The sequence below is a fragment of the Pituophis catenifer genome, unplaced genomic scaffold (assembly GCF_029215685.1).
Source record: "Pituophis catenifer annectens isolate HBS135680 unplaced genomic scaffold, rPitCat1.0.hap2 SCAF_2, whole genome shotgun sequence".
NCBI lineage: Eukaryota > Metazoa > Chordata > Lepidosauria > Squamata > Colubridae > Pituophis > Pituophis catenifer.
In genome coordinates this window covers 12,525,348-12,552,759 of record NW_027256882.1, presented here as the reverse complement: position 1 = coordinate 12,552,759, position 27,412 = coordinate 12,525,348, and the positions used below count along the sequence as shown (strand labels likewise).

The 27,412-nt window shown below is 41.3% G+C and overlaps 1 protein-coding gene and 1 pseudogene across 1 annotated transcript; both read left to right on the top strand.

Moving 5' to 3' along the window:
* Positions 1 to 409: 409 nt before the first annotated feature.
* On the top strand, positions 410 to 12,141 carry LOC139309853 (vomeronasal type-2 receptor 26-like; annotated as a pseudogene).
* Positions 12,142 to 14,352: 2,211 nt separating this feature from the next.
* LOC139309852 (vomeronasal type-2 receptor 26-like) lies at positions 14,353 to 26,364 on the top strand. Its single transcript, XM_070934051.1, has 6 exons — positions 14,353 to 14,441; positions 16,471 to 16,765; positions 18,892 to 19,704; positions 21,669 to 21,896; positions 23,991 to 24,117; positions 25,454 to 26,364. The coding sequence occupies exons 1-6, from the start codon at positions 14,353 to 14,355 to the stop codon at positions 26,362 to 26,364; spliced, it is 2,463 nt and encodes an 820-aa protein (XP_070790152.1).
* Positions 26,365 to 27,412: the final 1,048 nt, after the last annotated feature.

Sequence of the window (27,412 nt, the reverse complement as noted above, 5' to 3'; positions counted from 1 at the left end):
ACTCTTCTTTCTCCTTTCTTCTTTCTTATATTGTTTTATACTTATGTGTTTTATGATGGATGTGCTGTTGTTATTTGCTCAGAGTCTCAAACTGAAACAAGAAATGAAGAAATTTGTCTGAAATATTGCCTAGAATAGGGTCTCCTGCTTGAGCAAGGGGTTGGCAAAGATACCTCCAAATTCCCTTCCAACTCTATTATTTTGTTAAAGGTGCATTCAACAGATGAGCAACCATCCATCTCAGCAGATGCTTGCCTAACTTGACAAATAAAATCACAATCCACTATAAATTAAGACCAACTAAGTTCATACTGATGTGCGATTGTTCACATCTATACTAAACCATCTCTTGATATTGATTATATTTTTTTTACAAAAGTTTGGATCCAGCTTCTTCTGGCTTACTCCCATGGCTCATCTTCAGAGTTTGAACCCCATGACTTCTCCCTTTGTGTATTTGCCTGTTGACTCATTCAAAGTTCAGAGAAGCAATGTCTTTCCACCTTACAATTTTCCAAATCGTAGTGATTTACTTGTTGTCCTGATGCTTAATCTCTAGAGACTTCTCTGCAAAGTTTAGAAAATTTGACAACAGATGTCAACAACATGTTTTCCCCCTCAATGCCAGACAAAACTTTATTGGCTGATTTCATGACACTGGAAAATTGTGGGTGCATAAATGATTCTGGAGAAAGAAGTAAGGGGAGCTTTTTCATGTAAGCAGGGACTGTGGTCCTGCATCTCCCCTTCAGTTGTGAAGCCTTGGCTGGACCTTATCTTGATTAGAAAAGCCCTTGAAGCTTCTACAGTTTATACAATCTTCTCAAACTTTATTCTAAGCAAGAACAGGGCTGGCGGCTCAGTCAGACACACAAGTCATGTTGCTGCTTCTGCTTCTGCTGTGGCCCCAAGGAGCCTGTATGAATCTGAAGGCTAAATGTCTCCTGACTCTGATGAAGGAAGGGGTGAACCCCAAGAATCATTATAGGGCAGGGGAGTTTTTCATTGATGGCATATACTCTGCAACAAGGGCTAAGTTTCACCTATTGAGTTTTAACACAAGTCCTTTGAATCAATTATTGTGGTAAGTGAATCTACGTTCATTGCATTGCAGTTATCTTCCAGTCTTAGGAAGCTACAAATCGCTTAATCTCTTACTTTAGTTATCCCTAATCTCACTTTCTGTGATATCAGCCAAGTAGAGCTAGACTGTGGATGGAGAAGAGAGGGTGGGTGGTCCCGTCTATCCTTCCCTTGTTCCATAAAAGGATCAACATGGACACAAAAATGCAGGAATGCTATATTTTTCTCCTCCATTGAAAATGAGGGTTTCTTCCATTGAAACCCAAATTTACTGATAATATGGACAGACAGGAATTTGTTAAGTCATGGAATTTCCAAACGTGTATGATTGCATTTTGAAATGATTCTCTCAGGTGCAAGAAACCAGGAATATATAAAAAAGATGTTGAGACTCTAGAAAGAGTGCAGAAAAGACAACTAAGATGACTAGGGGACTGAAGGCTAAAATCTGGCTGAGATGGCAAAAATTTCATCATATCTTAAAGATCATTCAAATGAAAGATACATATCAGAATGGAGAAGATGGATTGACTATATGCAAAAAAAGTATCCGAACAAGAAGATTCATATAGCTTATGAATGAAATATTTTTAAGTAGTTTATGTTTATAGTTTTTGAGCTATAAGGAGTTAAAGACCTAGGGAGAATATGAATGCAATAATTTGTTATCATATCTTAGTTTTATGTTTGTGAATGCTATACCCTGTGCCTGTTCTGGGAAGTCTAGGGAGGGGGTGGGGGGGAAGGGGGGAGGGGGAAAGGGTGGGGGGAGAAAATGTTTGTATTTCTTATAAAACTTTTTAATTAAAAAAAGGCTAAAATGTAAGAGGAGCGGTTGCAGGAACTGGGTATGTCTAGTTCAAGGAAAAGAAGGACTAGGAGTGGCACGAGAGCAATGTTCCAATATCTAAGGGGCTGTCAGAAAGAAGGGGGGGGGTCAACTTATTCTCTAAAGCACCTGAAGGCAGAACAAGAAGACATGGAGAGAACTAAGGAGGAATTTCCTGACAATTAGAACAATTAATCAGTGGAACGACTTGCCTCTCCAGATGTTGTAGATGCCCCAACACTGGAGGTTTTCAAGAAGTGATTGGAGAACCAATTATCTGATACAGTATAGGGATTCCTGCTAGAGCAGACAGTTGGACTAAAAAAACCCCAAGGTCCCTTCCATTATTCTGTTATTCCATGGTAGCTTGCTATAAATATCTGAACTAAGAATGGTCAAGGCAAATTGGCAGTAGATAAGAGTGAACAGAATTCACGGTGGGCTGGACTTAGATATCTGGAGGGTGTGAAGGGATTCAAGACTGATGACATGTTTGACCCCTCCCTCAGGCTCAGCCTGGTCATCTCCTAAGATTCCTGGTTTCTTAATCATGCAATGATTTCAACGTCAGCTAAGTCTCCACTCAAGGACTTCAAAATCTAAATTTCTCCAGGGAACATATTTTCTTTCTAACAGTCACAGCTACTCCTTAATGTGTGTTTGTGTCTAAAGCTCAGGATGGTGCTCTAAGTAGCCTTCCCAACTTTAGGGTTTAATAATTCCATATTTTATATAGAAGATAATAGATAACAGAATAACAGAGTTGGAAGGGACCTTGTAGGTCATCTAGTCCAACCCCCCTCCACATCCAAGCAGGAGACTGTATACTAATTCTGACAGATGGCAGTCCCGTCTCTTCTTGAAAGCTTCCAGTGATGAAGCTCCCACAACTTCTGAAGACAACTTCTCTTCCATTGGTTGATCAAACTTCGATGTTAAGCATTGCAGAAAGTAACTTCCATCACAAACTGATATCCTGTCTGAAATTGATCTGATGACTTTTATTAATAAACAGTTTATTGTTTATTTTTAAGGTAATTTTTTAAAATATTGTAATTTATTCAGAAAGAATGGACCTGAGTCAATTATGCATTTTATAATTTAAAAGGTGAAATAAAAGGCTTTTTATTTATTGTGTTCTAATATGTTGATATTTGCAGGAGAGCATTCCCACAATATTGGAAAAAGCTCTCCTTCCTTTTTGCTGTCCAGGAGATCAACAAGGATCCCAATCTCTTGCCCAACATCACCCTGGCTTATAATATTTATGAACAATATTTCAGTGCACAACTGACTTCGGATGCTTTGGTGGACCTACTTTCGGATGGGGAAGCCAATGTTCCCAACTACAGCTGTGGAAGACAGAGAAATGTAGTGGCTCTCCTAGAAGGGGCTGAAATAGATATTTCTACCCAAATTTCAACCTTATCGGGGATCTACAAAGTTCCACAGGTGTGTGTGTTCTGGGAAGAAAAAAATTAGTCATGTCACATTCTCTCTATTAAAGTCCTCTATTAAAAGTGAACAAAAGAGTGATATTGTCATGCCCCCGTTGGAGTCTGAATCTCAGACAGAAGACAAACAGCTTACAGAGAGCGGGAGAGTGGCAAAGCCAGGCTGGGCAGAGAAGGGGAGAGGTAGAACAAGGGAGAGGATGTTCAGATGAAAACCAAGGCCCACCCCCTCCTCATCCTAGGGCACGCAGGGAAGAACGCAGAAGAGAGCAAAGTGGGTTGTGTGGCTTACGAGAAAGGAAAGGGCCCCGATTCCCTTCACAAGGCACACCTGGGGATGGAGTTTAAAGGAGAGGCAGTTGGGAAGAGTATTTGTTGAGAACAAATGCTGAATTCATCTAGTGTTGAGAGTGGGGCCAGCATTCCTGGCATTCCTCCTGACTGTTCGAATTATAGTCGTGCTTCTGTGTGCTTATCTTGTCTTGCTGGAATTACTGCCATGAATTCTTCATTTCTGGAACTCATTATCTTACCCTGCTGGAGTGATTGATTTGCAGTCATTCTGCTTACAGCATTTGGACTGGAGCACCTGCAGAAAGAAGCTGCTGCAGGTTTGTGGGAGAGCATTTCTCCAGGCCGGAGAGTAAATGGGAGGTTGGGGCCAAAGTTGGTGCCAATACCGGTTCTCTGACTGTGTTGCCTTTGTGCCATACCCCGGATCATCACAGATATTACATACTGTACATAGTAGGCATTAAGGATGACAGCTTAATACACAAATGGAGGGAAGGATTAGAAGATTATTCCCTCCCACCGTGGACACAGTCCAAGAGTTTCTTTCCTATTCTCCAAAGCACCTCCAGGCAGGACAAGAAGCAACAGCTGGAAACTAATCAAGGAGATGACCAACCTAGAAATAAGGAGAGATTTCCTGACAGTAAAAACGATTTAATCACTGGAATGGCTTGCCATCAGAGATTGTAGATCCTCCATCACTGGAGGTTTTGAAGAAGACATTGGATATAACCATGTGTCCAAAATGGTACAAGGTCTCCAGCTTGAGCAGGGGGTTGGACTATAAAATCTCCAAGGTTTCTTCCATTTTTTTGATTCTGTTAGTTTGAAAGATTCCCCACCAAAGCTAAAGGCAATGAAATCAATTCATAAACATTTGCTAGGAATCAAATTGTTGTTTCATTCAAGCCAGAATTCTTTTCTTTAATTTTGGATGTAATGTATTTATTTATTTATTTATTTATTTATTTATTTATTTATTTATTTATTTATTTATTTATTTATTTATTTATTTATTTATTTATTTATTTATTTATTTATTTATTGGTTCGATTTATATGCCGCCCTTCTCCAGAGACTCAGGGCAGCTTACAATGCGTTAAGCAATAGCCTTCATACTTTTGTATATACCTCCTTAGTAGGGCTTTCGGGGGGGGCCCCCAAGCAGTGTTCTTTTTTATACAAAGTCAACTCATTGCCCCCACAATACAGGTCCTCATTTTACCTACCTCGGAAGGATGGAAGGTTGAGTCAACCTTGAGCCTGGTGAGATTTGAACTCTCAGTAATTGCAGGCAGCTGGTAGCTAAGTGCTACTTAACAGCACTTTAGTCCGCTGCACCACCAAGGCTCTTGACCTTTAATTTTTAAAAATTTTAAAAATAATCTTTGACTTTAAATTTAATGACACCTTTCATTGCTTTTCAGATCAGCTACAGTTTTGTTTCCCAGACTTCAAGTGATAAAACTCACTCTCCTTTCTTCTACCCGATGCTCCCCGCTGAAGGACTCCAGTACCCAGGGATGGTCAGGCTGCTCCTTCATTTCAGGTGGACCTTGGTTGGCCTGATGGCACCAGATACTGACCAGGGGGAGAGGTTCATGAGGACAATGACTTCCATGCTGATCAAGAATGGCATTTGTCCAGTTTTATCACAAACCTTTTCCAAAACAATTTATGAGGTGTTCATAAATGTTAGTCCATACCTAAAATGGAGACAGGTGAACGTCTTTCTTTATGGGGCTGAGGATTATTCATTCAATATTGGGCTAAAGATCATACAACAACTATTTGAAACTTTGAAGGAGTCGGTTAGAGGAAAAGTCCTGATCACAACAATCCGCTGGGATTTTACCATTTTCTTGGCACACGATGACTTTCCCGTTCAATTCCTTCATAGCATTTTTTCCTTTCTGATGAAGAGGAACCACATGGCAAAATGCAGTAGTTTTGTGCATTTTTACCCCACCATGATTTACCTTGCACAGACATCTTTTATATGCTCCTACATCACAGATGCCTTTTCTGTGAAAGTTTGGAAACGATGCAGAGAGAGAGAAGAATTGGAGGCGGTGTCCTTGCAGGAGATGGATCAGATCCTGTCTCTGGATAATTATTTCATTTACAACACTGTCTGGGCTGTAGCCTGGGCCTTACATGCAACCTATTTATCCAGATCTAAGAGGGTGAGGATCAAAGGTGGGAAGAACTCAGAGTCTGCAAGACTGAAGGCTTGGCAGGTATTTCTTTTCTGCTGCACATCGCTCTTCTGCAGATAGGAATCAGTTTTACAGATGGAAGAACTATATATATTCATATATAGTTCTTATATACTGTATATATTCTTAACCTGAAAATAAAATAAAATAAAATTCAAAGACAAACATTAAATTGGATTCCAACTTTCCAGCTCAGTGGACAGTGGACAGTGGAGAAGATTATAGGAAGCTCGCTTTCCATTATTCAGGATGCTGCTTATAAGTGCTATGCGCTTAGAGCTCAAAGCATTGTTAGAGACCCCAAATACCCACTTTATGGTCTGTTTCTGATGCCCCCCTCTGGGAGGAGGTTCCAAAGTATTTTGAGCAGACTACTAGATTCTCTAATACCTTTATTCCCTATGCTATCCATCTGATAAACTTGCTAGATTCATTTTTCTTGCCATATACATGTATACATCTGAAATAGACTGATTTATGTTCCTTACAGCCATCTAGTCATTAGCGCTCTTTCTGAGAGCTTCTGCCTTAGTGTATTTTTGGGTTTAAAGTGTGTACATATATTGTCTTGGTTGAAAATCCTCCTGAGCTTTTCAGATATTCCTGCAATGTATGGACATATAGTTCCTTTTTTACTTCGTTTCACTTGTAAAATTAATCTGATTATCTTCATTTTGTATATAGACAGCGAGATCTTCTGTCCATCCCCAGCACAAGTGAGGGAGGGTCTCATCATAGAATGTTGGGAATCCATTCTAAAAACAACCATTCTCTCTTCTATGCCAGCTTCATTCCTTCCTTCAAAGTTCTCAGTTTTACAATAATTCCATAGAAGGAGTTTATTTGAATGAAAATGGAGATTTGGCATCAGACTTGGACCTTATGAATTGGGTGATTTTCTCCAAAACCTCAGTTAAGAAAGTGAAGTTTGGAAGTCTGGAAAGACAAGGATCGAAGGGTCTCACATTTATGATCAATCCAAATTTGTCTTCTGAGATGGAGGGGTTGAAGGTGGGAATATGTTTATTTCATGCTCGCTGAAGCTTTTACCAACTAGGTTGCATTTTTTGGGCAGGAACTGGTTTTCAATGTCATCAATTTGTCCTGTGTTTGTCTAGCTTTCTATAAGAAATATACCCTGATGTATTTATTATAATTAGAACATAGAATAATAGAGTTGAAAAGGACCTCAGAGGTTTTCTAGTCCAACCCACCGCTCGAGCAAGAAACCCCATATCATTTCAGGTGGTCCAGTCTCTTTTTGAAGGCCTTCAGCGATGGAGCACTCACAACTTCTGGAGGCAATCCAGTCTGCTGGTTTACTATCCTCACTGTTAGGAAGTTTCTCCTTAATTCCAGGTTGCTTCTCTTCTTGGTTAGTTTCCAACCATTGTTTCTCGTTTTGCCTTTTAGTACTTTGGAAAATAGTTTGACTCTTCATCTTTATAGGAGATATTGGAACAGTGCTATCATGTCTCCCCTAGTCCTTCTTTTCATTAGACTAGATGTACCCAATTTCTGTAGCCATTCTTCATGTTTATTTATTAGTCCCACCAAATTATTCCCACTAGATTATTTATTAGTATTTGTTTTTAGTTTTTTTATTTATTATTTGTTAGTCCTGTCAAATGTAGTTAGATTTGATTCATGGGCAACAGGATTAATTTTGCCAAAGCAAAATAGCATTCTATTTTTCCTTGAGTAATTACCGTGTTTCCCCGAAAATAACACTGTGTCTTATATTTTTTTGAATCCTGAAATAAGTACTTGGCCTTATTGCCATGCACTCAAAAGCCCGATTGGATTTATTATCAGGGGATGACTTATTTTGGGGGAAACAGGGCAGTGGTGGGTTCCTCCCGGTTCGGCCCGGTTCGGCCGAGCCGGTAGCGGTGATGATATGACGTCACCGAACCGGTTCTCTTTGTTTGGGAGCTGCCTGCCACCCCGTTATTCTTACCTTTTATTTGGCACTGCCCCCAATCTATTCGCTGCCTCCCGAGCCCCAGCTGATCGGCTAGAAGGAAAAAAACAGTTTAAACTTTTGCCACGGGGCTTCAAAGGGCCGCCCTACAGCTGATCAGTGTTAAAAGGCAGTGTGATGGTAGACCGGTACCTCCAAAAATAAAAGAGTAGACCAGTGCCTGGTAGGCCGGTGCCTCCAAAAACAAATGAATAGACCGGTGCCTCCAAAAATAAATGAGTAGACCAGTGCCTGGTAGACCGGTGCCTCCAAAAACAAATGGGTAGACCAGTGTCTGGTAGACCGGTGCCTCCAAAAACAAATTTAGGATTTAGGATTTAGGATTTATTAGATTTCTATACCGCCCTTCTCCCGAAGGACTCAGTGCGGTGTACAGCCATATTAAAACACATATAGATATACAAAATTTTAAACAATTTAAAATTGAATATATAAAAATTTGGCCCATAGATTAAAACACACATACACCCATTCTAAAATTCGTATTAGGCCAGGCCGGCTTGTTGGAACAAGAGGGTCTTCAAGGTGCAGCGAAAGGTACGTAGGTCAGGGATGAGATGAATCTCAAGGGGCAGCTCATTCCAGAGGGCTGGTGCCCCCACAGAGAAGGCTCTCCCCCTGGGTGTCGCCAGTCAGCATTGTCTGGCCGACGGCACCCTGAAGAGCCCCTCTCTGTGGGACCGTATTGGCCGGTGGGAGGCTATTGCTGGCAGCAGGAGGTCTCGTATATACCCTGGTCCTAAGCCATGGAGTGCTTTAAAGATGGTGACCAACACCTTGAATTGCACTCGGAAGACCACCGGGAGCCAGTGCAGCTCGCACAGGAGGGGTGTTACGTGGGTGCACCGAGTCGCCCCCATAACCACCCGCGCGGCCACATTCTGGACCAGTTGGAGCCTCCAAGCACTCTTCAAGGGGAGCCCCATGTAGAGAGTGTTACAGTAGTAAATGAGTAGACTGGTGCCTCCAAAAACAAATTAGTAGACCAGTGCCTCCAAAAACAAATGGGTAGACCGGTATAGCTCTGCAAGCAGTTAAAAGCCTGGTAGACCAGTACCTCTGCTAAATCCTAAAGAATTGTCATATGACCATCAAACCATGCCCACAAAATAAGCCACGCCCACAGAACCGGTAGCAAAAAAATTTAGAACCCACCCCTGAAACAGAGTAAGTGTATATAAATGTAGAGTCTGAATCTAAAACTTTCAGTGTGTAAAAAATGAGGATAACTTGGAAGCAACATCCACCTGAATCTGTTGGATGAGCTCCAGTGTTTTTATACCATTCAAACTAAGTAAAACTCAGTCTTGAATTTCAGATCGCTAAGTCCTTCTTCCACCTTTGTCTCCTTTCATGAAATAAATTTATTTTCTGAATGTTTTTCTCCCTTTCCTCAGCCCCTACCTCCTTCCAGATGTGTAGAAAGCTGTCATCCTGGATTTGTGAAAGTGGCCCGGGAAGGAGAACCCATCTGCTGTTATGATTGTCTTCCTTGTGCAGAAGGAACCATCTCCACCCAGGAAGGTGGGTAAGACTTCAGGAAGAAAAGAGATTTTTTTTTCCTTCTTTTCCTCCCCCAAAACTAAGGTTCATCTTATACTCCAGAGCATCTTATACTCTGAAAAACATGGTAACTTTATGGAGTTTATCAAACTGTCTTCTGGTTTCAGATTCTGGGTTCCCTTCCTGGGCTCTTCTCACATCTTCTCAGCACTATTTGGTCTTCTAAAGGTTTAGTAACTGAGATGGTGATTTTGCTTCCTTCCTATCCTTTATCTTTATCATCCAATCTATATAATAGTCTTATCACTGAATTGACAGTGTTGGTTTCCTTGTGAAAGTGGATTTATTCCCCACCTTTATGACATAAAGTTGAGATTGAGTTGTTTTCCCTGGAAAGACATCTTTTGATTTGTTGCTTGGGTCTAAAATTCTCCTTCCTTGCTCATGGTGGTGGTAGCACAGTGGTTAGAATTCAATATTACAGGCTGACTCTGCCCACATCCAGGAATTCGATCTGTAAAATGAGGACCCAGATTGTTGGGGCTGACCAACCACACTCAACGTGTAGTCCTCAATGGAACTGCATCTACATGGAGGGAAGTATGCAGTGGAGTACCCCAGGACTCTGTTTTAGGCCCAGTGCTCTTCAACATCTTCATCAATGACTTGGATGAGGGGATAGATGGGGAACTCATCAAATTTGCAGATGACACCAAGCTGGCAGGAATAGCCAACACTCCAGAAGATAGGCTCAAGATACAGAAGGATCTTGACAGACTTGAACATTGGGTGCTATCTAACAAAATGAAATTCAACAGTGAAAAAAGCAAGGTTCTACATTTAGGGAAGAAAAACAAAATGCACAGGTACAGTATATGTGGTACCTTGCTCAATAGTAGTAACTGTGAGAGGGATCTTGAAGTCCTAGTGGACAACCATTTAGATAAGAGCCAGCCGTGTGCAGCAGCTGCCAAAAAAGCCAACACAGTTCTGGGCTGCATGAACAGAGGGATAGAATCAAGATCACGTGAAGTGTTAATACCACTTTATAAGGCCTTGGTAAGGCCACCATTGGAATATTGCATTCAGTTTTGGTCGCCACGATGTAAAAAGGATGTTGAGACTCTAGAAAGAGTGCAGAGAAGAGCAACAAAGATGATTAGGGGACTGGAGGCTAAAACATATGAAGAATGGTTGCAGGAACTGTGTATGTCTAGTTTAATGAAGAGAAGGATTAGGGGAGACATAATAGGAGTGTTCCAATATCTCAGGGGTTGCCACAAAAAAGAGGGAGTCAAACTATTCTTCAAAGCACCTGAGGGTAGAACAAGAAGCAATGGGTGGAAACTAATCAAGGAGAGAAGCAATTTAGAACTAAGGAGAAATTTCCTGACAGAACAATTAATAAGTGGAACAACTTGCCTGCAGAAGTTGTGAATGTCCAACACTGGAAATTTTTAAGAAGATGTTGGATAACCATTTGTCTGAAGTGGTGTAGGGTTTCCTGCCTGGGCAGGGGGTTGGACTAGAAGACCTCCAAGGTCCCTTCCAACTCTGTTATTCTATTCTATTCTATTCTATTCTATTCTAATATACTGACATTGTAAACTGCTCAAAGCATTGTAAACTGCTCAGTGTGAAGTTATATATATGTGTGTGTGTGTGCTATTGCTATTTCTGAAAACCAAGTTAAATATACTCAGCAGGTGTAAGTTCATTTTCTATGTGAACAGTGGAGGACAGTCCCCATTTCTTTCTTATTGATTTCCTTCACATGCAATCATTCATGCTATTCCTATTTCCCAATACATTAAAATATGTGATTTATGAGAAATCTTACACTTGCTTTTTACAGATGCAAAAAAATGTACCAAATGTCCAGAAGATCGACATCCAAACATCCTTCGAGATCACTGTATTCCCAAGATTAAAACCTTCCTATCCTATCAAGAGAATCTGGGGATCATCTTGTCTTTATTTGCCTTCTTCCTCTCTTTCCTCACAGCCTTTGTCTTGGGAATCTTCATTAAATTCCAAGACACTCCAATTGTCAAAGCCAACAATCGGGACCTCTCTTACATCCTCCTGGTCTCCCTCCTGTTTTCCTTCTTCACTTCCTTCCTCTTCATTGGCCAGCCAAGGAGAGCCACATGCCTTCTCCGACAGATAACCTTCAGCATCATCTTCTCAGTCGCCATTTCTTCCATCTTGGCCAAAACAATCACGGTGGTGCTGGTTTTCTTGGCCACAAAACCAGGGAATAAAGTTCAGAAATGGTTGGGGAAGAGCTTGACCAATTCTATTGTCCTTTCTTGCTCTGGTATCCAAATAGTCATATGCAGCAGTTGGCTTAGCACTTCTCCTCCGTTTCCTGAGTCTGATCTGCACTCTCAGCCTGGAGAAATCATCCAACAATGCAACGAAGGATCCATCACCATGTTTTACTGTGCCCTCAGCTATATGGGCTTTCTCTCTGTCATCTGCTTCATGGTGGCTTTTATGGCCAGGAATCTACCTGGGGCCTTCAACGAAGCCAAGCTGATCACCTTCAGCATGCTGGTCTTCTGCAGTGTCTGGATATCCTTTGTGCCCACCTACCTGAGCACCAAAGGGAAGTACATGGTGGCTGTGCAGATCTTCTCCATCCTGGCCTCAAGTACTGGTTTGCTAGGCTGCATCTTCATCCCCAAGTGCTACATTATTTTTTTAAGACCAGACCTGAATACAAAAGAATATTTAATGTCAAAATAAAATAATCAAGTACATTTTGTGTAGGTGGTTCCCAAAAGTGACAGCTAATATTTTACCAGAGTTGGACACTTTATTGAGCTTTTAAAAAAATAAACAAAAGCTAAAGAATATTGTTCTGTTTTTTTATCGATTTCTACATTATTTCAACTTTATTATTTCTTCAGATGCTGGAAATGTTCTACCAGCTTTTAATAAATGTGATTTTCCCTTTTCTCTTTGCTATTGAGTGTGTAGTAAAGTTCATGAGTGTGTATGGATGCTTTCAGTGAGTGTGTAAAAAAAAAATTTCCCAACCAAAGATGAGGACACAATTACCTTTAAGCACTTTTTTTTTTAATTTGATAGAAAAAAGCGGAGACTAATATGAGCTGGAGTCCCTCCTTATGTTCTTATGTAAATTGGAACAGAGTTCTGATAAGGTATAAAAGCAAGTTATCCAAACTAGTATAAACAAGAAATTGATTGGATAGAGAATCAATATCTAATGAGGTTGATGAAACAATTGATTATGTACTATCATGCCAGTTCTTATAAAATTTTCTCCATGACAATATGTGCTTAAACTGGTATTTCAAGCCAAAATCAATCACATTTTTATCTTTAAAAGTCACAAAACAAACTTTTATTTATTTCATTGCATTTTATTATTTTGTTTTATTTTACTTCATTTTGTTTTATTTTATGAAAAGGCAAAGCGCTTAGTAGGCTTTCTGATTCTCAGAGGAATTTTTCTCCTCAGCATTTTCAGCAATAACTCAGAGGCTTCTGGGCTCTAAAGTTTATAAAAAAAAAATTTCAGAAAAACAGCACATAACTGCCATATAAATCTAATGTCAAAAGGCAATTTGTAAATCCATTGTAGTGTAGTGTTATATCAAATTTAATGAGGCAATTAGTATTGCAGAAATGTCTTTACTGTAATTGTATTCTCTATATAGCATTACTTTTGCTCTCTTTCTGTCACTATTTCTTCAAATTGTGTAGTTTTTAAAAATTGCTTTGAAGAATCACAATAGTTTTGTCTTTTGGCATGTCTTCTTGGGGGCTTGTAATCTTGAGAAGGGAATTCTTGAAAGTGTGCATTGAGATGATCTTTACTACAACTTCCTTTAAAAAAAGGAAAAAGAAGTTTTGAGTACCACACAAAAATTGTCAACTCGGGTGATGGCTTCTTGAGGAAATGATGTCTACACCTCTTTAAGACATAGAAGAATAATTCCTTGAAATGGATAGGCATTAACAGTGGCTGTCGCTTGTGTTCATTTTGTTGTTGTTGTTGTTGTTGTTGTTCTGTGCCAGCAGTACTCCAGACATCTTTTAACCCAGATATCTGGAATACCTAACTGGTATAAAACACTGGAATCATGTTTCCCAGAAATATACCACCCCATCTCCCACCCAACCACCCCTGATCTTTCACCACTGAGATGATTTAGGGATCTTGTAGATTCTTAGGAGATCCTAATCAAGGAGCAAGTGGCAGCCACGGTAGGAGTACTTTTACACAGATGCAGGTTGTGCACCAGTTACACCCACTATTAGACTGGGAACTCTTAGTCACTGTCACTCACACTTGGATCACCTCCTGTCTGGACTATTACAAAGCACTTTACATGAACTCTGACTACCCGGATCCTAGTTTTGGGCAATCTGTTTCATGGTAAAAGATCCTAATCTTTTCCCCAGATAAATAGATAGATAGATAGATAGATAGATAGATAGATAGATAGATAGATAGATAGATAGAAAGAAAGAAAGAAAGAAAGAAAGAAAGAAAGAAAGAAAGAAAGAAAGAAAGAAAGAAAGAAAGAAAGAAAGAATTCTTTATTGGCCAAGTGTGATTGGACACACAAGGAATTGGACACACACAAGGAATTGGTGCATATGCTCTCATTATCATTATCAATCCACAACAAGCCTAATAGCATTGCATCAGTGAGCTCTTGCAAACATGTTTTTCTCCAGATGTACCTGTGATGGTACCAACCCATGTGACAATTTGCATCAGCCTGGAAAGCAAGGGAATAAATGTCTCCCTTCTTACTTGAGAGCCAGGAATAAGTTGTTCAAAGGTAGAATTGACTTCTTCCCAAACCCTGAAAGATGTGGAAACGGTGGCTGGCTCCATCTGCTTTGAGAAAGACTCTGAATGGCCTTGGTCTTCAAGGGAGCTTCAGTTGCCTCCAACTTTCCTTCTGACTGATTGAGAAGAGGGGTTGCAAGGCCATAGAAAGGATGAACCTGCAGTATCTGTTCCTGATGCTAATTCTGCCCCACACAGCCTGTGGGGTGCAGAGGGTCAAGTGTCCTTTGACTTTTGAACAGTATGGAATGGAGCCATTGAATCACTATAGGCCAGGAGATTATCTCATTGGGGGAATACTCTCTCTAAGAAAAACTCAGCTCCGACTGTACAGTTTTGACATCTCTCCCTCAAGCATATATCTTGTGTAAGTTTCCTACAGTTGTTGGCTCAATTCTCTGCCTGCCTTAGATAGCAGAATGTGCTGCTGATTTTAGGGAAATATATTGGGAACATACATATTTCTACGAAAGCAGAATGCAGCACAGAGGAAGAAGATGGATTAAAACCTGAGGGATAGTGAGATCATTCTGCTCTTAATCTGGTTAGGATCCTCCCTCCATGAATCCATCAGAGTCGCCAGTGTTAGACTAAGAAAAAAACATGTTTTGTAGAATGTTTGAAAAAACAACAGTTAGTGTAGCAATGAGAAGGAACTGCCAAGTCCCCATTGGCCATTCAATGAACGGAGCTGATTTTTGCTCTAATAGAGCAAAAGGTAGAACTGGATCCAACAGGAATAAACGTAAAGAAGCAGATTTCTGCAAAACATTCAGATAAACCTAGCTGGTGCTTTGAGGATATTGCCCACCATTTCTTCCCACAGGTGAGTCTGTCTTGGGCAAATACAATCTGATGTTTGATATGATTAGGGAAGATCAGATGGTTTTGCCCTAAGTAAGAGAACTGAGGCAGTAAAACAATCTCTCAGAAAATGAAGGAGGAGGTCTGGTGAAGGTGGGCTCCCCACTTAATAGTTGCAGAAAGACTGTTGAAAGCAGGGGTGGGTTCTAACCGGCTTTACTACCGGTTCTCTTCGTGTGCGCGCTTCATGTGCAATTGCCGTGTGCATGCTCGGTTCGCTCGCAGGACACCAAACTTGCGCTTCGCGCAAGCGCGTTGTGAATCTGCCCAGCTAAGGTGCGGCAATCCGTTCTGCCGCACCTCTCAGCTGGGCAAAAAAACCGACATATAAGGTCAGCATAACGCCAGGGCGGGCGGGAGGGCCCAGCTCCCAAAGACAGAGAACCGGTTCGGTGATGTCATATCGTCATCGCTACCGGCTCTCACAAACCAGGCTGAACCGGGAGGAACCCACCACTTTCAACCACTGGTTGAAAAACTGGAGACTAAAACATATGAAGAACGGTTACAGGAACTGAGCATGGCTAGTCTAGTGAAGAGAAGGACCAGGGGAGACATGATAGCAGTCTTCCAAAATTTGAGGGGCTGCCCCAGAGAGGAGGGCACCTGAAGGCCAGATAAGGAATAACAGATGGAAACTGATCAAGGAGAGATTCAATCTAGAAATAAGGAGGAACTTTCTGACAGTGAGAACAATCAACCAATAGAACAGAAGTTGCCTTCAGAAGTTGTGGGAGCTTCATCACTCGAGACTTTAAAGAAAAGATTGGACTGCCATTTGTCAGAAATGGTGTAGGGTCTCCTGCCTGAGCGGGGAGTTGGACTAAATTGTTATTGTTTAGACTTCTATACTGCTTCATAGTGCTTTATAGCCCTCTCTAAGCGGTTTACAAAGTTAGCATATAGCATATTGCATATTAGCATAGTACATTAGCATTAGCATATTGCCCCCAACAATCTGGGTCCTCATTTTACCCACCTCAGAAGGATGGAAGGTTGAGTCAACCTTGAGCCAGTGAGATTTGATCTGCTGACCTGCTGAACTAACAGTCAGCTGAAGTAGCTGCAGTACTGCACTCTAACCACTGCGCCACCTCGGCTCTTATAAATTCCTTATTGAGTCTTATGAACATTGTGATCCTGTCTTCCCAGTCCTTTGACAGCCTGAATTGAGGTGCCATTTAGTTTCAGACAACCTCTTTCCTATCACTTGATATTGATTACTAACATCTCACCTGTTATTCACCTGCCATTCTGGGTTTCTGGGGTCAAGGTAGTGTGGTAGTTAAGGTGTTGGACTGGCAACAGGGATGGAAAACCGAAGTTCTACCCTTAACTGTGGACTGAATTACTTTGAGCCAGACTTTCTCTCTTAGCCCAACCTACCTGGCGGGTTTATTTTGCAGGAGAGAAGCCACAGTACGTGTGAACCTCCTATCCTTCTTATTTGCCCTGAGAGGTGTCAACCAGGATCCTCAGATCTTGTCCAATGTCACCCTAGGCTACAACCTTCATGAGAATTATTTTGACACAAGAATAACCACAGATTCTTTGTTCAACCTTCTCTCAGCTGGACAAGCAAACATCCCAAATTACAAATGTGAAAGAAGTCAGAATCATCTTCTGGCTGTCCTTGAAGGAACTGACTCTGATATCTCCATCCAGGTTTCAACCATGTTGAGCATCTACAAAATCCCACAGGTATTGTTGTGGGGGGAGGAATTTACAAATTAATTGAGGTCCTCATATAGGCATCTCCTTATACTCCTGCATCACCAAGGAGTCAGGGTCCTCCTCCAAACCCCTTCCAGCTGATCAATGTCCCACTGAGCCATAGTAGCCCAGTGCTTAAAATGCATTACTTCATACTACTTCTGCTGGCTGCCTACAATTTGGCAGTTCAAATCTCACCAGGCTCAAGGTTGACTCAGCCTTTCATCCTTCTGAGGTGGGTAAAATGAGGACCCAAATTGTTGGGGGCAATATACTGATTTTGTAAACAGCTTAGAGAGGGCTATAAAGCAGTATATAAGTCTAAGTGCTATTGCTACTGAAAATATCATATCCAGAATCTTACACAGTACTCCGGACGCATCCAGACCTAGATATACATGTTCCAAGAATGGGCCACCACTATACCTTCCCTTCAATACCCTTGAGGTAAGATTTTGAGTCTTGCTGCACACTGAAGACCCTGTTGTTCCGCCAGGCCGGGCTATCAATATAATAATTTTAAATTGGGGTATTTTAATTTTTTTGGGATTTTAAATCGGCCAAATCTATTTAATTATTTTAATTTTTAATTATTGTTGTGTCTTGTGCTTTTAAATTGGCTGTACACCACCCTGAGTCCTTCAGAAGAAGGGTGGTATAGAAATAAAATTATTATTATTATTATTATTATTATTATTATTATTATTATTATTATTATTATTATTACTATTACTATTACTATTACTATTACTATTACTATTACTATTAGAGTAAAAACTAATAAAGAGCCACACTGAAGTGGGTGGGCCAAGAAAGATGAGATTGTATAAACATTTTCCATTACAGAGGCAAAATAAGATTCTGCAATTTTTTTAACATTTATTTTTCTTTTATCACCAAAGATAAAATACAAAACAGGAAAACATAAAAAAGATTAACAAACATCCAACACTAACAATGAAAAAAGGAACTTGTGTACAAAAGAAAAAAATAACACTAAACAAAAAAAAAATCCATCATGGCTGAATGCTGAGAGATACATCAAAAAAACTAATATGTACTCCTGTCCTTATCTAACGGGTCTACAGAGAATTATAAACTTTCTCATTTATATTTAACTAAAATTCTATATTAGATAATATAGAGAACCGGTAGCAAAAATCCCTGCCCACCCCCATGCCCAGCTGAGCCGCACAATCATCAGAGGCTTTTTTTTTACTTTTAAAAGCATATTTTCTACAACCTCTTCAGCCAAAAAAATGCTTTTAAAAGTACAAACAAAAGCGTCTGATGATCACACGCCTCAGCTGGGATTGTCAAAGGCTTTTAAAAGCATTTTTTCTACAACCTCTTCAGAGCGAAGAGGTTGTAAAAAATGCTTTCAAAAGGCTCTAATGATCCCAGCTCAGTTGCCTGATCGGCAGAGGCTTTTTTTTTCTTTTAAATGCCTCTGACGATCCAAGCTCAGTTGCCTGATCAGCAGAGGCTTTTTTTCTTTTAAATGCCTCTGACGATCCAAGCTGAGTAGCTTGATCGTCAGAGGCATTTAAAAGAAAAAAAGCCTCTGCCGATCAGGCAATTCAGCCGGGATCATCAGAGCCTTTTGAAAGCATTTTTTTACACCCTCTTCGCCAAAGAAAAAATAGTTTTAAAAGTTTTTTTTTTAATGACCACGCCCACCCAATCGTATTACCCACCCACCGACCAAGCCATGCCCACAGAACCGGTAGTAACAAATTTTAGATTTCACCACTGCTCTGCAGCCTAAAATTCCATTGGTTCTTTTGACAGCTGTAACACACTGATGGTTCATGCATAATTTGTGATCTATTTGTCCACACCCAAAAGTACGAATGAAATATGGAAGAAGCTTTATGATTTTTCACCTACACCAGTCAGAAGGGGATGTGGAGCATCATCAGGATGAGAAGGACACTCCCAAGCAAGGGAAGAAGCATTCCCCACAAAAGGAAAGAAACTCTGTCCTTACCCCATGGTCTTCCTAGCAATGGAAGAATCTTTCCTCCTTCATAAAGATCATTCTTTTTTCCACCTAACAATCTGAGTAACCCATATGTCAAATAATGTGAATCAACTTTCCCTTTCTTTGTCAGGTGACTTATGCTTTTGTTTCTCCAGTTCTGAGCGATAAAAACCAGTTCCCCTTTTTCTACCGGACAGTTCCTGAAGAAGGAACACACTATTGGGGTATTGTCAAATTGCTCCAGCATTTCAAGTGGACATTAACTGGACTAATTGCTGCTGACACAGAGAATGGAGACAGATTCATAAAGTCCTTCTCAGCTCAACTGGTCAGGGTTGGAGTTTGCGTGATTTTCTCAAAAAGATTCTCGAGACTGAATAAGTACAGTGTGGTCCAGAACCATCCCATTCTGTTTCACAAGTGGAGGCAAGTCAATGTATTGATTCATTACACTGAAACTTATGACTTCTATGATGGACTGCTGATGATTCAACAGTTGACTGTTGGCTTGATAGAACCCATAGTTGGTAAAATATGGATCACAACAGCTTTGTGGGATTTGACCCGTGACTTGACTTTTACTGAACTTCTACTTTTCCAACACATCCATGGTATTTTTTCCTTCATGATCCAGACAAAGCAGAGGACAACATATGACATATCCTTTCATGATTCCTGTGAAAGTTTTGCAGATTATGCATTCCATTGCTCCTACACAAAGCACCCTCTGTCTGTGAAAGCTTACAAAACATGCACAGAGAAAGAAGTGGAGAGCCTCCCACAAGAAGAGATAGAAAAGATCTACTCCTTGGATAGCAACCGCATTTACAATGCCATCTGGACTGTGGCACAGGCGTTCAATACAGCCTATTCTTCTCTCTCAAAGAGGATGATCAAGGACGGTGGAGACGGGCAGGAAGTTCGAAGGCTGCAACCATGGCAGGTATTTCCCTTCTCAGCACAGAGACCTCCACTGAACAAAGACTCTAATAGGCAATTCTATAGCTGTGATCTCAAGAATCTAATCAACTTTAATCTTCCGGTCCATACTAATCACTGAGCTGAATAAGAACATGCTCCCCAGCCAGGGGTTCTATTCACTTACCTTTGCTACCAGTTCGCAAATGTGAGCACACGCACCACCTCTGTGTATATGCAGGACCATCTCATCAAAAATAGGATGTGATGACGTCCAGGCGGGTGGGCGGAGCCTCCCGCAGTCGTTGCTACCAGTTTGCCCGAACTGGATAGAACTGACTGAACACCACCACTGTTCCCAGCCCACCTCAAATTGGGCTGAAAGAAAAAAGAAAGTCATTAAAGAGAGTAAAATTGAAGGCACTACATTTAGGGAGAAAAATAAATCGAGCATACGTACAAGAGGAGATTCGTGGCTTAGAAACACCATATCTGAAAAAAGTTTGGATGTTCCCATTTACAACAAGCCCCAACATGAGTCAGCAGCATAAGAGAGCTGCTTAAAAGGGCTAGAACAGTTCTGAGCCACCTGAGAAGAAACATGATATCGAAGAGAATTCATCCCCCTCCACTCAGCCCAGAGTATTGTGAGACATGCCCAGAGTATTGTGCACAATCATGGGCACCATATTTCTAGAGGATTTTGACAGCTTAGAGAGGATGTGGTGATGGCCACTATTTTAGAGGCTTTTTGGCAGGGGTGAAATGCTACCAGTTCACTCTGGTTTCAGCGAACTGGTAGTGATAAAAACTACCGGTTTGGGCAAACCGGTAATTTAAAAAAGCTACCAATTTGGGTGAACCGGTAATTTTAAAAAAAAACTGGTAGCTAGCTACCGATTCAGTTGAACCGGCAGTTTTAAAAGCTACCGGTATGGGCAAACCGGTAGTTTAAAAAAGCTACTGGTTCCTCCGAACCAGTATTTCCGACGATCAGCTGTACCGCGGGGTTTAGCTTAGCTAGAAAGCAGGAAATCCTGCTTTCTAGCAAAGCTAAATCCCGCGGCACAGCTGACCCCCCCGTTCTACTTACCTTCCCAAGCCTCCTTTTGGTGCGTACTATGCATGCGTGCATGCAGCACATGTTTGGCACGCACTGCGCATGTGCATGCAGTGCACGTTTGATGCGCAGCGTGTATGCGCGGCCAGCAAACCGGTTCAGATTTCACCACTGCTTTATGGTGTGTAAATTCATAAGGGAAACATCTATCAGGGGTTATCTGTCTTAAAGACTTGAGGTCATCTCTCAGTTGGAGGCACCGTATCTCCAAATCCAAATCCAGGAGAACAGCAATTGTGGGAGAAGATTTCTCCATCTTCTATTCAGCTTGCTTGCTTGTTGATTTGTTGGTTTGTTACGGCAATTCACAAGTCTGCCCATGGGACAGTTTTAACTTAAACTGTGGCCACATTGAAGCAGAATACAATTCTTCAGCCAGAATTTTCCTCAGAACTCCATTGAGTTAACATGTGATCTAGAAAAGTAGGCCACACCCCCAGAGAAAATGTAGATTCAATTCAGACTAGAGCTGGAAGGGACCTTGGAGGTCTTCTAGTCCAACCTCCCACTCAAACAGGAGACCCTATACCATTTCAGACAGGTGGCTGTCCGGTCTCTTCTAGAAAAGCCTCCGGGAATGAAGTATTCACAACTTCTGGAGGCAACTTCTGTTCCACTGAATAATTGTTGTAAGTCTTAGGAAATTTCTCCTTAATTCCAGGTTGCTTCTCTCCTTGATTTGTTTCCATCTAGTGTATCTTGTCCTGCCCTCTGGTGCTTTAGAAAATAAGTTGACCCCAAATTCTTTGTGGCAGCCCCTAAAATACTGGAATACTGCTATCAGAAATAAATAAAATTATTTGCAGAAATAAAATGTCAAGTTTGTTTTTGCTATTTATTTCAACCTTCTCTTTATTTTGCCTTACCAGCTTCACCCTTTCTTGCAAAACTCCCCATTCTACAACATCTCTATGAGTGGAGTGTATTTAGAGAAGAATGGAGAGCTGGCAGCCAATTTCGACATTGTGAACTGGGTGAAGTTTCCCAATAAGTCTGTTGTTTGTGTGAAATTTGGGAGTCTACAAAGACACGAATCCTCAGGACTCAAGTTCACTATCAGTGTGGATGACATTATATGGCCAAATTGGCTTAACCGGGTATGGAGAAATTATTTCAATGCATTGATTGTATCTGAAGGGCATAACATTTTGTAGTCCAATTTCTTTTTTTCTTTTTTTTTTTATTAAAAAGTTTTTTAAAAATTTTCACATATTTGCCTTTCCCTCCTCCCCCCTCCTGCCCCAACCCTCCCCCCCTCTCCGGACTTCCCAGAGCAAATACAGGGTATAGCATTTAACAAACATATTAAAAAAAACATGCTAACCATCTATAGATTTATCTCCTTTTTGCACTTTAACTCCCCTTGTTCATATCTGAATATAACTATTTAAATCAGTTATTGCTTGAAAATAATCAATCCAACTTCGTTCTTGTCCGTTCTTCAATAATAAACAAGTCTTCTTTCTTCCAGCATTACACAATCAAAGCCCAATTACAATTTTGTAGTCCAATTTCTGTGGATCAGTTTTAGCGTTGCTAGTTTGCAATGGGAGGAACTGTCCCGAGCAATGTTCAGATAAGTGACAAAGGATGAATTATATGGAGTAGATCGATGGTTCTCAACCTGTGTCTACGGACTCTGGGGGGGGGGGCATGATGTCATCACAGGGGATCCAAAAATATTTGATGTAGTCTAGTGCTTTAAATCTTGAATTAAGTCTTGGTGGTCCATGGCCACAAAAGGTGTTTAAAAGGGTCCATGGTGAAGAAAAGGTTAAGAACCACTGGAGTAGATATCTCACAACTGAACAGAAAAAGTGGGAGAGAATGCCTTAAAATTTAAATGTTAGGGTTGAGACAGATCTCAAATCTCTATGAGGCAGAGAGAGAAAATGAGAAAGAAATTATTAAATAGAAGATAGATGATAGATAGATGATAGATAGATAGATAGATAGATAGATAGATAGATAGATAGATAGATAAACAGGCAGACAGACAGACAGACCCTTTTTTTTCACGGCCGTTGTATGTTAGAATAGAATAGAATAACAGAGTTGGAAGGGACCTTGGAGGTCTTCTAGTCCAACCCCCTGCCCAGGCAGGAAACCCTACACCACTTCAGACAAATGGTTATCCAACATCTTCTTAAAAGTTTCCAGTGTTGGGGCATTCACAACTTCTGCAGGCAAGTTGTTCCACTGATTAATTGTTCTGTCAGGAAATTTCTCCTTAGTTCTAAATTGCTTCTCTCTTTGATTAGTTTCCACCCATTGCTTCTTGTCCTGCCCTCAGATGCTTTGAAGAATAGTTTGACTCCCTCTTCTTTGTGGCAACCCCTGAGATATTGGAACACTGCTATCATGTCTTCCCTATAGATGATAGATGATAGATAGACAGACAGACAGACAATGATACATAGATGAGAGATAGATAGATAGATAGATAGATAGATAGATAGATAGATAGATAGATAGACAGACAGACAGACAGACAGACAGACAGACAGACAGATGATAGACACAGACTGACAGACAGACAGAGATGATAGATAGATAGATAGATGATAGATAGATAGATAGATAGATAGATAGATAGATAGATAGATGATAGATAGATAGATAGATAGATAGATAGATAGATAGATAGATAGATAGATAGAAAGATAGATGATAGACAGATAATAGACAGAGAGACACAGAGACAGACAGATAGACAGACAGACAGATGATAGACAGAGAGACAGACAGACAGATAATAGATGACAGACAGATAGATAAGGGGGGAAGAAAAATGAGAGACATTTCTGGCTGTGCCAGGTTTAAACTTGATCCCAGAGCTTTTATGGTTCATGGTGCACTTCATCAGAGGCATTGCAGTCTGTTCACAAGAGAGATGGGCTTCTATCTGAGACTCAACACTAATTGCAAACCAAAAATTCAATGTCCAATGGGGTTAGTTTCCTATCTCAAATATGATAAGGGGATAAAACAAAAAAATAGAAAGGAATTAGTGGAGGAGTGGAAACAAAGGTGCAATATTTATCGCCTTCATTGCATAGATCTGGATTTTATGGTCAGCTTGGCAAAGCTCCAAGGCACAAGATTGGCCAAGCCATCACTATGTGTCATTTCCTTAGCTAAGCCTGTCCCAAGCTTTTTTTTTTTTTTTAAATGAATATTTGTTCTTTTAGAGTCTGCCACCTTCTCGGTGTGTGGATAGCTGCCGTGCAGGATTTGTTAAGGTAATTCGGGAAGATGAGCCGATTTGTTGCTACGACTGTGTTTCCTGTATGGACGGGACCATCTCTACTCAAGAAGGTAGGCGGCCCTGGTGATGTTGATTTTAAAAATTGTCAAAACGTTTTCTGTTTTCCTAAACTGGAATCCTCTCGTTCGGCTTCCTCTTAAATGCCAAATTGAATTGCTGTCAGCCAGTGGAATTAGCTGCCACATGAGGTGCTGAGCTCATGAGGTCATCAGATAGACACAGGAAGGTCTTCTTTCAGAAGTGCACTAGTGCAGCTGCCTCCAACCCTTTTGAGTCTGTGGACCGGCAGCAGCGGTGGTGGCAGGGAGGAGGGGATGGTTGCATGCATGCAACATAATCCTGTTCATATGCTAGCCTGCTGCTTGCGCAGATTGGTTCCCAGCAGTCCGCAGACCAACAGCAGGCTGGGACAAGGGATTGGGGACCACTGCTCTAGGGAATCTTGTAATAAATATATATTAGGTGCAGGGGTGGGTTCTACTTACCTTACTACCGGTTCGCAACGGGATTGTGATCGCTGATGACGGCATGCACAGATCACTGATGACGACATCCGGGGAAGTGGGCGGGGCCTCCCGGCAGTTTTACTACTGGTTCTTGCATACCGGTCCAAACCGGGGGGCAACCCACCACTGATTAGGTGGCTTTGAAAGTATCTTCCAACTCTTATGATTTGTACGGAGTCACGGAGTTGACCTCGGAGAAGGAATCTGAAAGCCGTTAGGCCATCAACAAGTGCAGATGCAGCATTTGTTGAGCAGGGTGGCAGAAAAGAATTAGGAAAAGCGTATCCTCCACCCCATCCCCCCAATTCCTTGGAGTATAAGAAGGATATCAGTTAATGGCCTTTTTCTGCAGGCCATTCTTAGCTGTTCTGGCTCTTTCATTTCAAAAGATAATCTTTTATTTATGTAGCGTAGGGCATTGTTACATTAGCCAGGAGACTACAATGCTAATGCAGAGCAGTAGCTTGGTTACCTAAGACTGCTTGGCTGGTGTGCTTTCCAAGGGGGGGGGATCTGCACCACAAAGAAAGATGAGTAGCTTTCCTGCAATGTCATTGGGGCCCTCTCCCTCTACCGAAGCCACCTTGTGAATGTGTGTCGCAACCAGGAAGGTCCAGTGCTAGCAGGAGTCTAACCATCTGCACAAAGTACCAGCTCGTACTCCCCACCAAAGTGGTACCCATTTATTCACTCGTATATAACATGCTTTCGAACTGCTTGGTGGGAAGAAGCTGAGGTGAGTGACAGGAGCTCACTCTGCCCCACAGTGCCAGGACTCAAACCGCTGGAGCAAAGACACACCTAAAAGGCATCCTTCAGAGGATATGAAAGAATTGGAAACAGGATGAAATAAAAGAAAGATTGTCTTGATTCTTTGCAGATGCTGAACGTTGTACTAGATGTCCAGAAGACCACTACCCAAACAAAAATCAAGATGAGTGCATTCCAAAGATTATAACCTTCCTGTCCTTTAATGAACCTTTGGGAATCCTCCTGGCTTTCTTTGCCCTTTTGCTCTCCTTCACCACGCTCTTTGTCTTAGGAATCTTCACCAAATTCTTAGAAACTCCCATAGTCAGGGCCAACAACCGGAACCTCTCCTACATCCTCCTCATTTCCCTCCTGGGTTCCTTCTTGACCTCCTTCCTCTTCATTGGCCGTCCAAAGAGAGCTACCTGCCTTCTCCGACAGACAACCTTCAGCATCATCTTCTCAGTGGCTGTTACATCTCTCTTGGCCAAAACAGTCACAGTGGTCTTGGCCTTCTTGGCCACAAAACCAGGGAATGGAGTGAGGAGATGGTTGGGGAAGACTTTCACCTACTCTATTGTCTTTGCCTGTTCTGGTGTCCAAGTGATCATCTGTATTCTTTGGTTGGGAATCTCTCATCCATTCCCTGATTCTGACATGAACTCCCAGCCTGGAGAGATTATTCTACAATGCAATGATGGAACGATCGCCATATTTTACACTGCCCTTGGATACATGGGCTTCCTGGCTGCCATCTGCTTCACAGTGGCTTTTCTGGCCAGGAATCTACCTGGGGCCTTCAATGAAGCCAAGCTGATCACCTTCAGCATGCTGATCTTCTGCAGTGTTTGGGTGTCCTTTGTGCCTGCATATTTGAGTACCAAAGGGAAGTACATGGTAGCTGTGCAGGTCTTCTCCATCTTGGTGTCTAGTGCTGGCCTGCTGGGCTGCATCTTCATCCCCAAGTGTTACATTATTGTCCTGAGGCCTGATCTCAATATGAAGGAGAAGCTAACAATGAAAAAGAAAATAGAAATCTGACTGACAACGTTATTTCTTCTGAGCCCAATTTTCACACAAGATATTCAATCATAAACAATCATTCCTTAAGGAAAAGTTCTCTGTTCTTGCCCAGCTTTATGCAAAACACCTGATATGTTCATATAGAACATAAATTTGTCTTTATATGATCCCTCTCATGGTGGTTCTTATTTCAATGGCAGCCTAAGAAAATATTATATTCACCTGCCCAATAAAAGCAATTCACTGATAAGAGGATTTATACTTTCTGTCTCTGTTTGATATGGCTCCCCAAATCAACACAGACTGTGGAAACTTCACACTGGACTTCAAGCATCTTGCAGTGTGTGCCTCTCCATTCTTCCTCCAGACTCTGGGTTCTTGGTTTCCAAATGAGATGCAAAAGTTGCTCTCATCAGAAAAGACGACTTTGGACCACTGAGCAACAGACCAGTTCTTTTTTTCTTTAGCCCAGGTAAGACGCTTCTGATGTTGTTTGTTGTTCAGGAGCGGCTTGACAAGAGGAATATGACATTTGAAGTCCATGTCCAGGATCCGTCTGTTTGTGGTGACTCTTGATGCACTGACTCCAGCCTCAGTCCACTCCTTGTGAAAGTCCCCAACACTTTTGAATGGCCTTTTCCTGACAATCCTCTCCTGGCTGCAGTCATCCCTGCTGCTTGTGCACCTTTTTCTTCCACACTTTTCCCTTCCACATAGCTTTCTATTAATGTGCTTTGATACAGCACTTTAGGAACATCCAACTTCTCTTGCAATTACCTTTTGAGGCTTTCCCTCCTTATGGAGGGTGTCAATGATGGTTTTCTGCACAACTGTCAGGTCAGCAGTCTTTCCCATGATTGTGATTCCTACTAAACCAGACTGAGAGACCATTTAAAGGCTCAGGAACCCTTTGCAGGTGTTATGTCTTAATTAGCTGATTAGAGTGGGACACTTTGAGCCTAGAATATTGAACCTTTTCACAATATTCTAATTTTCTGAGATTGTGAATTTGGGGTTTTCATGAGCTGTAAGCCATAATCATCAAAAGTATGACAAATCAAGGCTT